General features: G+C 34.5%; 1 protein-coding gene across 2 annotated transcripts in view; it reads right to left on the bottom strand.

The window, feature by feature from the left end:
* rsh (Rap GTPase activating protein radish) overlaps positions 1-12,137 on the bottom strand; it is a 294,962-nt gene that overhangs the window by 10,146 nt on the left and 272,679 nt on the right. The window contains exons 8-10 of one of the 2 annotated variants that reach the window (XM_072535263.1): positions 7,095-7,315; positions 2,284-2,605; positions 1,755-2,226 (exon numbers count right to left, since the gene is read on the bottom strand). In XM_072535263.1, coding sequence (XP_072391364.1) covers positions 1,755-2,226; positions 2,284-2,605; positions 7,095-7,315 — 1,015 coding nt within the window. Of the gene's footprint in view, positions 1-1,754; positions 2,227-2,277; positions 2,606-7,094; positions 7,316-12,137 lie in introns of both variants that reach the window. The other variant, XM_072535262.1, reaches the window with a different exon arrangement.

Genomic DNA, 12,137 nt, shown 5'->3' on the forward strand with positions numbered 1-12,137 from the left:
GGGCGGAAACTATAACTCTAACCAAGAGTACGGCTTCAAAATTGAGTGTGGCACAGAGACGAATGGAACGGTCTATGTTGGGAGTGACGTTGCGGGACCGAATCAGAAACGAAGATCTGCGAAGATGGACGAGTATTACTGATGTTGTGGAACGCATAGCGGAACTAAAATGGAATTGGGCAGGCCATGAAGCGAGAATGCATGACTCATGGACGAGCAAAATTACACATTGGAGGCCAAGAGCAGAAAAAACGTAGTAGAGGAAGACCACCTACACGTTGGTCTGACGGCATCAGGAGTATCACCAAAAAATGGCAACAAATAGGACAAAATCATAAAGAATGGAGGAGTTTAATGGAGGCCTATGTACAGCAGTGGACGTGATAAATGAAGGCTGGATGATGATGATGATGATACAATTACTTCTGCGTCAAATGAAACAGCACCACCTTCTAGTTCATATATATATATATATATATATATATATATACAAGGATTTCCACAGTTTTCACTGTATTCCTTCATTCAACCGTTTTCTCCAATTTTTCCTGTTTAACCAGTCCCCTTCCTGTAGGTTTCTTCTACTCATTGCTTCTTCCACCTCATCTCTGAAAGATCTTCGGGGTCTGCCTCTCTTTCTTCTTCCTATCGGGCTCCACTCTGTTATTCTATTTATCCACCGATTTTGGTCTGCTCTTCTGACATTTCCGTACCAGGTTAACCTCTTCTGTTCGATGTAGTCTATTATGTCGGAGTTCATTCCCATTCTCCTCTTAATCTCCATGTTATTTATTCTATCTCTTCTTGTTACTCTGCAGCTTCTCCTTAGGAATTACATCTCTGTTGCTCTTATTTTGTTTTTGGTTTTCTTACTTACCTTCTAGTTTAGTTACTGAAAATAACCATGTATATGATTCAGATAATACCATGTTGCCATGTTCTTGTAATATATTAAATAAGCTCCAAATAACAAGGGAGAAAGCTTTTAAAAAGCACATTTTTATTACATTATTTTATAAATTCTGTAATTTAATGATTTATATAAAACACGAATGAATTAATATTTGTTTCTTTTGATATTTATTGTATTTAATTATTGGAAATTTTTTTTGGCAATTGCCCTTTGATAAGTTAGGGCATAGATTTGACAATAGAGCAACCCTCAAACCACCAGTTGCCAGATTCAACAGATGATTTTTTAACTATATTATTTTTACCACAGAATAAATAACAATTTTTTTATTATTCTGTGTTTATACTGACATTTTACTATTTACTTTTAAAAACTGTTTAAAACTATTTACGTTTTCTTTTTTGTTAATTCTAAACTATAAATTTTTATATATCTTATTGCTTTTGCTTGCATATGTTTCATTTGTAATGTAAATTGCAACACTGCCAAACACCAATATCTCGTTCTGTCAAAATCATTTGAGGCTATCTTCACGGATTTCCAATGTGAAAAATGTCCGGCTAAACTTGTAAGTACTATGTGTGATATTTTTATTTAAGAGTGTTATTTATTGTATATATTTCTAAGATATGGCGCTTTAAGTTTGACTTTGACGTATGTCAAAAATTGACTCACTATTTTTTTGTTACAGTCAGTAATTTTGTATCCATTCTTAACTTGTAAAATAAAGTAATACATCATTATAATTGCACACACAATAGTTTCAATATGCCATTACAACTATATATACAGCAATTATTAACATATACTCGTATAGCAAATAAAGATTAAAAAACATTACCTGCACATAATCATCTGCACCATCGATTCGCTTAGATTGAGAAATTCGGTAGTTTGAAATAAAGTAGAAGCTCTCGTTTCTACAAAAGCTAATATCATATTAACAAGTTCAGAGGCCGAAGTATACCTCCAATAATAATTCTCTAACGAACACAACATACAACACACAACTTCTATTCTTAAAAACTGTTTGGCGTGGTGAAAACATGCTTGCAGAAGTTCCGGTAAATCATAGTGCTCAGCTGCACAAATAAGACCGGGAATAGTGGAACATGTAAGAGGACACGACCCTGTATGCAGATAATCCAGAAGAACTCGAAATGTCTCCGCATCGAATTCAATAATGGAAAATTCAGTCTGGGCCAGTTTCGCTCTATCCACTTTCTGAGCATCCGCACACACGCTCAATCTTGGAACGGGCAGTTGTGACAACGAAGGTTTATCCTTTCCATCCTTGTCTTTACCGTCTTTATCTAAAAAATATACAAATTAATAAGTAATATTCAACAGAACACCTATAATACTTGAACAGTCTTGGCTGCTAGCCCATTTCTTTTTGTCCTCAGCAGAGAGCTGCTGAGCATTGTGTTTTCTTATAGATCTACCCCAACCAGCTGTTATCGTTCCTAATCTCGTAAAGGCTCGTTTTACCATGGGAGAGCTGGGTACGCTCTTTGGTCGTGGAGATTCTATGTCTGGAACCTGAAGGAAGTTGCTACTTTTAGGTCGAGCTTGCTGAGGACTAAGTAGTGTTGGAACAGGTCTAGCTAAAAGTTCTGCTACAGGGACTTGCGGAGATCCAAATCCTGTTTGAATACCATAAAGCATTTCCTGAAAGACTCGACTCCGAACCTAAAACAATATTGGTTTAAGATAAGAAATCGGTTACTTCGATATACTTAATAACAAAATTCTTTATTTGTTTAACAATTTAACTTGGTTTTCCACCGAAACATAGATTTTCAGTTACCTTTATCTCTTTAATTTATGTATACAAATTTACGCGGCATTTGTTTTAAATCTAGCCCTCATTCAAAATGGTTACCGCAAAAGTCACATCAATAGAAGCATTCACAGACATCAATATCTCACTTTCTAATTATATTCTGATTCTCTCACCCCCGGTCTTATATAGGCCAAACAAATCGTAGAATCCAAAATAAGATTTATCGACATTCCATTTCTGTTTGTAATTCCGATTTAATTTTAGCTCTAGCTCCACGCCATCTTCATATAGGTCACAAAATTAATTTTAAAAACTCCAGAACCCTAGTCCCCATCTATTTCTATAAACCAAGAATTATCCAAGAAGTCATAGAAATTGAGAAAAGGCCAAATTGTCTTAATAAAGAAGATAACGGCATCCTGTTACCTTCGACATAGAGACCTCCCATAAAGAAAATATCGTCCGCTCCACGCTCCAATCAAAATCCCGCCGTCAGAAATATTCACGCTAATCCCCACTCACTCCAGCCTCCACACAAACGATGTCACCATTAACGGTATAAATGAACCGTCCGCTGTCCCCACTAGATGTAGGGCAGTGATACGTGATCAGTGTAGTAGTTTCTGGGACTCGGAAGACAGAACTTGGAAGCCCTGAATAAGACATCAGAGATTTTTTAATAGTAATAATCTTAGCTTTAGGTTTAAATGTACTAACCACAGAAATCTTTCCAATACAAAGAATTAATAGATACATGACCAGTAATAATATTGTCTTCCCTAAAATATACCAAACCACCCTTTTAACCGCTCCCTCTTGGATGGTCAGAAAACCCTTTCTAGACTTGAGTTTAACAAAGACTAGTAATCAAATTAATGCTTCTTCTATGGTTAAACAATTTTATTGGTGAGTACCAGAAATACCAACATATTTATACTGATGCCTCCAAATCAGAAAAAGGAGTGGAATGTGCCCTCATACACAACGACTATACTGCTACATACAAAATCTAAAATTTTAGCACAGTATATACAGAATAACTATTCGGAATTCACAAAGCATTAGAATATGCATTAAACGCCAACTTAGACAGGTGCCTAATAATGACAGATTCCTTAAGTTCCATGAGTAGTTTAGGCACCATTTACCCAACTCATCCATTGTTGCGATTGATAAAGAACCATTTTTACCATCATCAGCAAAATAATGCGATTGTAAACCTTATGTGGATTCCGTCACATATAGGTATACATGGTAATTAAAGAGTAGATGCTGCCGCCAAATCTTCAGTTAATAACGAAGACTTGACGGAACCTACCTATAAGAAAGATTTTCATCACTAGATTAACTCGACATTGAAAGAACGGTGGCTTCAAGAATGGAATAAATCTTAACAAAAACTACAAGACATAAAAACAACAGTTACAAGATGGAAGAATAAGTGTAGCAACAGGAAAGACCAAACTATAATAAACAGACTGAGATTAGGACATACACGCTTAACATATGAATACCATACTACTGGAAGTGTTCATCCAATGTGCGGTGTTTCAACAGTTTAAGTATCCAACATTGCTTAATCGAATGCCATGCATATTTAAATGGGAGGCAAAAATTGTAACCTACCGACAACGCTACGCGAATGTCTAGAAGAAAACTGTGTCTATTCGTCAGTTTTAAATTTTCTAAAATCAATAGGAATATATAACCAAATATAAACATCACTGCGTGTACAAATAAATATGTAACAGTGAATGCTTCTATTAACCAATGTACTTAGTGTAACTCAGATTTATGTATATATTATACTATCAGATTTATGTGTATATTATGTATTATATAAATAATAATAGTCTATTGTTCAATACTCATGACATTAATTTCTATTTTACATCTGGTTGGTTCTTTGCTGACTACTATTGTTTTAGTTTTCTGAGATGAGATTGTCGTATTAAATTCTTTTGCTCTTATTTTAAATATGTGGACCAGTCTTTGCAGACTATCTTCATCTTGGGCTATCAATATTGCATTGTAAACCCAAACCCTCTAAATCAAAAAAACCTCGCTCATCTAAAAACCCATCTACATGGAAAACTCTTGAAAATTTCATTGATAATCATACCCCACCATTCTTTTTAAATTACCACCAATTGTCCTTACTGATTGATTACGTCCAAGGCTCCCCCGACGTAATTAGCGTCGTTAAAGAATTTACAACTGATATAGTTGGTTTACTCCACCTTTTACAAAGCAGCTATCAATATGCAAATAATAGATCTACAAAAAGCAAGTTTACAAAACTTCAAAAGAAACTATACAATCATTTAGAGAAAGAAATTTCTGACTTATATAGTGACTATTCTGTAGACAATTGTTCAGTATCATTTAACTCCGAATCTGTTAACATTCAACTCGATACTTCAATGAAACATTGATGGATTTTTCCATCGTCTCCCTATGCTACAGCTTCTTTTATCTGAATATTCTCCAAATATTATTTGTCTACAGGAGACAAACTTAAAGACCAATCAGTTGTACAATTCAAAATCCAAAGACGGAGTGGGTGCATCAATCGTTTCTTCAGAAACAATCTTCTTTTCCGTTTACCCTCTTACCCCCGTTTTAAATTCTCTAAACTTGTTAAAACACATTTTTCCCAAAACATCCTTTTAAAAAGATGCTAAAATACCAGCTTTCTCAAGCTCATGAACATGGAAGAAGCGTCCAATTTTTATTGGTTCCCTCACACGTCGGAATAACAGGAAATGAAGAAGCTGACAGGACTGCACGAGAGGCAATTTTAAGTGATTTGTTGGAGCCGATAGACAAGTGTGTTTCCAGTGACTTACAAGCTTATTTTAAAAATAAAGTGTTGTGTTTGTGGCGAAATAAGTGGTATCAAACTAATTCCAAACTAAATAAAATCAAAAATAATGTGTCTCAGTGGTTTCCATCGTCGCGCAATAGACGAGAACAAATTGCGGTTGTGCGTTTACGTCTAGGACAGACCAGATTAACGCACTCCTACCTTTTCACAAAAAAAAAAATCCACCTATATGTGATCAGTGTAACGACCGATTAACAGTCGAAAACTTTTTTAACAATTTGTAGTAAATATGACCAAGAAAGACAGCGCTACAAGATCCCAAACGCTCTACCACAGGCTCTAGGTCAAAACTGTTCCTGTGACAATATAGTGAATTATATCAGATCCATAAACATTTTGTACAATCTGTAGGTGTTTAACTTTGTTATTTATATTTTGTTCCGTCGCTAATAACCTTTTGGTGGATGCGACATCTTTTTTCTAATAAAAAAAAAAAAAAATATTGCATTGTCTGCGTAACAGAGTACTTTTATTTCTTTGTTTCCCATTCTGTATCCTCTTCCTTTGTTAACGCTTTTGATGATTTCATTCATGATCAAATTGAAGAGCATGGGACTCAATGAATCCCCTTGTTTTACTCCGCTGCCTATTCCTATAAGTTCTGTAAGTTGTCCATCTACTCTGACTTCCATTTTGTTGTTTTGGTAGATGTTTTCGATAGTTTTTATAATATTTAGGGAAACTTCTCTATTATACAAAAGATGGATTACATCTTTGAGTCTTACTCTGTCAAACGCTTTCTTTAGGCCAATCAGACACAGAAATGCTGGTCTCTTGTGTCTATACTCTAGTGATTTCTCAGTAATTTGCTTTATAACAAATATTGCATTATGTTTCTTTTTCAAGGAACAAATTTATTTGAAATTTTTTTTATCTCTTTTAGTTTACAAGCTAGAACCTTATAAACAATTAAATTGTTTATAACAATTGTTTGACCACTTAGATCGAAAACCATCCTTTATATTCCTAATCAGCAGTCAAAAATTAATTAAAAAAACTTAGGTGGACCCATTAGAATTGAAAAGCCCACGGTGACTTATCTGTCCCCTACACAAAAAGATCAATGGCAAGAAATATACTGAAAAGACTTATCGGTGAAGTCGTGTAGTGTATTTATGTGAATTTTGACCAACCCTCTTAAAAAACTTGTTCTCCTCCAGCATACGGAAACAAAAGTAGGATAATATATAATAATCTAAATAATCTATAATCTAAAACAAATAATATAATAATATCCTATCATTACTTAGTACTATTTATGTCAAAAAACCTATTTGGAAGATATTAATACTAATATTATCATAAAATGCTATACACAAAATATATCAAATAATAAAAAAATAAAATTCGCAAAAACATTACGTGATTTAAAAAAAAACCAAATTTTTTGGACAAAACGGTATACTAATCTCCCTAAGATAATAAGAATGACAACTAACGGAACGGTCATTTAGCTTGACAGTATTGGTATCACTGGTAAATGTTTCACAATATAATTTCTTACTTACCCCTAATATTGCTCTAACTCCCACTAATTTCACCTTTTGTTTTGATTGACCTACAAGGAAAGTCACATCAAACAATTGTGCATTTGTTAATGTATTAGATTCATTATTCAAAAACATTCTTGTAAAGTCTTTAGCAATTTGATCATAATCCTCAAACTGATCGCGAACACTATCTAGTAAAGGCGAAGATGGTCTCATATGTCCAATTGGTCTCCAAGAGCCTAAAAACATAAAAGTAAACGTTAACAATAATCTTTAGTCTCATAATCTCAAAATAGAATTGAAATGTTTTTCTTTATATCAAGTGATAGCATCAACCCCGTGGGTAATTACGTTTACGTTAAGTTAAAGGTTCTGAATGTTTGATATCTGAACTACCACCATATTTAACTACCACAGTATGTCAATAAATTATTTAATCACCATTCTTTTAATACGTGTCTATATAATAATGGTAAGTTTAATTATCTTTTAAGGTTGTTAAAAAATACTGCTATTTTTGTTGTTACCTACTTGTATAAAATTTTTAAAAACTTGTTTTTTATGTTAATTATTTATGTGATTGTTTAACACGTTAATCGCCTACGTCAAATACTAAAATTTTTCCACTCAGGCCAAAACTCTCTTTAGAGATATTTATATTGATAACTTTAAAATACTATGTAATAATTGACAAACAACTTTTTGAGATAGTTTTTCACATAAAAAAAAAACAATTTTAAAATGTGAACCAACGTTTAATTCTCGGAGCCTATGTATTTATGAGGTCCTGAGACCCAAAGGCGGGTTCACGCATTATTCAGGTTTGCTTTGCCTGACTTGTTTTGACTTGTTCATACTCTCGAACAGCATACGGGTGTCGCCGCCGTCACCCGTCACTTGTTTATTACGTTTTTTATTTGATACTTAGAGGAGGCTCTATTGAAAGTGAAAAGATTACGAAAAAAATCAAGCACAATTACAAAAACTTTGGAGTGAAATTTTGTCTGAATCGGAAGATGAACCTTTTCAAGGTAGGTCATCAAATAAATACAATCCTGAATCTGATCATGAATATTCTTCAGATGAAGATTTTAGGCCGCATAAAAGATTCAAAAGGTAACATTTTAATTTTTTCTCTTCAAAAATATGATGGATTTTTTTTAACTGTATTGTATGCACAAATTATTTACCATTTTTTTACGTAGTATTATCTAAGTTAATTTTTAGGCCAGAAAGTATTTCATTGACATCTAAGCCAAAAGGAGCCATAATGGAGCCATTCCTTCAACATCCAAAGAAATTTCTCAACCACCGGATATAAATTTGTCTGTAGAAGATACTATAAAGGCAGTTGTTATGAAATATTGTACGATCGATAACGACAACTCAGACAATGATGATCCTGATATAATAACAGAAGATGCGACTTGGTCTACAGTTACGGGAACATCTCTAAGGAAATTTGATTTCTCCGTAGGTTCCGTAGGCCCCTCTGATGAGATTAGGGAATCCTATCTGGGTAAGAACCCTGTCGATTTTTTTACAATATTCTTTAATGAAAATGTAGTAAATCTTATAGTAACTGAAACAAATCGTTACGCACAACAAAGCATCAGTAAAGGAATTACGCAACATTCTAGATTGCATAGATGGAAAGACACTGATGCGGAAGAAATTACCTCATTCTTTGCAATTTGTTTGTGGATGGGCTTAGCAAAATACCCTAAAATTACAGATTATTGGAGAAAAGCCCACTGTATTTAACTAAATTCTTCCGAAAGATGCCCAGGAATCGTTTTGAGATGCTGCTGCGTATGTTGCATTTTAGCAATAACGAAGAAGCTATTCCTGGTGATCGTTTTGCAAAATTACGTGCTTTGCTGACACTAATTATTGACAAACTCAAAGAAAGTTATGTTCCGGAACGAGAATTTGCATGGACGAGAGTATAGTTCCATTTAGAAGTCGTCTACTGTTCAAACAGTATATAAAAAATTAACGTTTCAAGTTCGGAATAAAGGTGTACAAGCTTTGTTGCAAAAGAGGATATACATACGACCTGAAAGTTTACACTGGAAATGACAAGGATCCAAATATGAGCGCATCAGCAAAAATTATCCTCGAACTTATGGCACCACTTCTTCGCCAAGGCAGGGTTCTTTTTACGGACAATTACTATACTAGCGTTGGTTTGGCACAGGAGCTTCTAAAACAAGAAACTTACCTAGTCGGCACCCTCAGAAAAAACAGAAAGCTCAATCCCGTAGAAGTGACCACCAAGAAGCTGAAAAAGGGAGAGGTTATTGCTAGAGAACGTAACGGAGTGGTTGTCCTAAAGTGGCAAGACAAACGGGAGGTACTTACTCTGATTACTTGTCATACAGCAAACACAACAAAAGTTCAACGACGAGGTGAAGAAATTGACAAACCCACACTAATATGCGATTACAATGACAGTAAATCGTTCATTGATTTATCTGATCAACTGAAGTCGTATTCTACGCTCTTGAGGAAGGAAATTAAGTGGTATCGCAAGCTTGTGTTTGAACTGATACTAGGAACTTCTATAGTAAACGCATATATTCTTTACAAGACGGTAACAAAAGGACACATATCTATAACAGAGTTCGGAGAAGAAATTGTTCAGAATTTATTGAAACTGAATTACATGGAGGTAGAAAACACAAGCCACACAGAACAACATGCATTAGAGGAAACCGACTCCAGAAACCGCCGTAGATGTGTTATTTGCTACGAAAAAATCTGCAGTAATGAAGGTCGAAAACAAGCACAGGTAAAGGCAAAGAAATCGAGGTTTTCTTGTGTAGCTTGCAACAAATTTTACCATGTTTTTTTGACGTTCATAAGTGTCAAAAATAATGTTTGTACTTATTTTTAGTTGTTTATATTTAGACGTTCATGTGATACCATGTTTCAGTTTCTAAATTAGCTGTACTTAATTTCTGATATTACATTAAACACTAATAAAAAACTTAAAAACTTGTTTTTTTTTGCGAATATTTTGTTATGCATATCAGTCGAACCAAAAATTGAAAAATCCCAGGCCAAAAGCTGTTTGGGGCGGCCAGGCCCCTTATTTTAATATCTCACATGAGGCAATGTAAAGCATAAACTAGACGGCGGTTCACAGAGTCGAAAACGATAACAAGTTGTGAAGCCCATATATGGGTCACAGGGCCTGGTGGTATAATTTTATTGAGACTCAGATGTCGGGTCACATGGCAATTAACGTGTTAAACATACAAACGATGAGGAGATTTTAGATGAAAATAAAGAAATTTCTAGAAACAGTATGAGAGTAATAAATGGCTAATCGTCCAAAAGTTACTTGATAAAGATTATCTCATAATAATATAAGGTGATTATTTAATAATGTTAGTTCAAAATAAAAATATAACCATTTTTAATTGAATAGTCTAGTTTGGAAAAGAAAGAGAAAGAAAAAGTCTAGACCTAACTACGACATGACAGTCCTGCAACATCCGGAAGTTAAAAAGCAAGTGGGGGAATATATTAACAACCAAGTTAAACAACTAAAAGAAGAAAATAACATCCAACGAGAAATCAATCAATTCGAAGAAATAATTAAGAAAACTAAACAAGATCTGCTAAAACCAAACAAAGAAACAAAGAAGAAATCTTGGATGACTCCAGAAATCCTTCACTTAATGGAACGCAGAAGGTTAATTAAAGGAAATAAAGATGAATATAAAAAAATGCAGGCTTACATCAGAAGAAAAATAAGAGAAGGTAAAGAAAAAGAAGCTGTAGAGAAATGTAAAGAAATAGAAAGACTACAAGCCAAGCATGACAATTTTAATGTACACATAAAGGTAAAAGAAATAACGGGTACTTTTAAAAAGCGAACACAAATGAAACTCATAGACACCAATGGAAAATTAATCATTTACACCCAAGAGATGAAAGACAAATGGAGAATATATTTGGAGACACTTTTTCAAGATCAAAGAACGGATTATAGGCATCCATTTTCAGGGAGGATGACGGGCCCGGATATACTTAAATCCGAGGTAGAAGAAGCAATAAAACGGATGAAAAGCAGGAAAGCTGTAGGGCCTGATAATATCGAAGCTGAATTTTTAAAACTCTTGGAGGAAGAAGGAATAAATTGGATCACGGCTCTCTTCAATAAAATATACAATACAGGAATCATCCCTGATAAATGGCTAGAATCAGAATTCATAGCGATACCTAAAAAACAGGGGGCTAAAAAGTGAGAAGAATATCGAACAATCAGCCTAATGAGCCACATGTTGAAACTGTTTCTTACAGTCATCCATGGAAGAATTTATAAGAAGTGCGAGGAACAAATATCGGACAGACAGTTCGGCTTCATTAACGCAGTGGGTACCAGAGACGCACTTTTCGGAGTACAGGTACTAATTCAAAGATGCAGGGACGTTAACTGCGACGTATACGCGTGCTTGATCGACTATGAAAAGGCGTTTGACAGAGTTCAACATCAAAAGATGATAAACATTTTAAAAGAAGCAGACCTGGATCACAAAGACCTCAGAATAATTTCAGAACTCTACTGGAATCAGACCGCATACATGAAAATTAACGAAGAAGAAACAGATCACATAAAAATACTACGTGAAGTTAGACAGGGATGTATCCTATCGCCGTTGATATTTAATATGTACTCAGAGAACATTTTTAACGAGGCTCTTTACGGAATAGACGAAGGCATCCTTCTAAATGGTGAAAAGTAAACAATGTTAGATATGCCGACGACACCATGGTGATAGCAGATAGTTAAGAGGGACTTCAGAGGCTAATGGACAGAATAAACGAGTACAGTCAACAGTACGGACTAAACATTAATACCCACAAAACGAAACAAATGATTATCAGCAAGGAGAATATAAATGGGACTCATCTATACATTAATGGGACGCAGATAGAGCGAGTAAAACATTATTGCTACCTGGGAACTATTATAAACGAACAGTGGAGCAATGTACAGGAAATAAAGTGCCGCATAGGAAAGGCAAGAACGGTGTTTAACAAAATGAG

The sequence above is a fragment of the Diabrotica undecimpunctata genome, chromosome 6, assembly GCF_040954645.1.
Source record: "Diabrotica undecimpunctata isolate CICGRU chromosome 6, icDiaUnde3, whole genome shotgun sequence".
In the NCBI taxonomy this organism is placed as follows: Eukaryota; Metazoa; Arthropoda; class Insecta; order Coleoptera; family Chrysomelidae; genus Diabrotica; species Diabrotica undecimpunctata.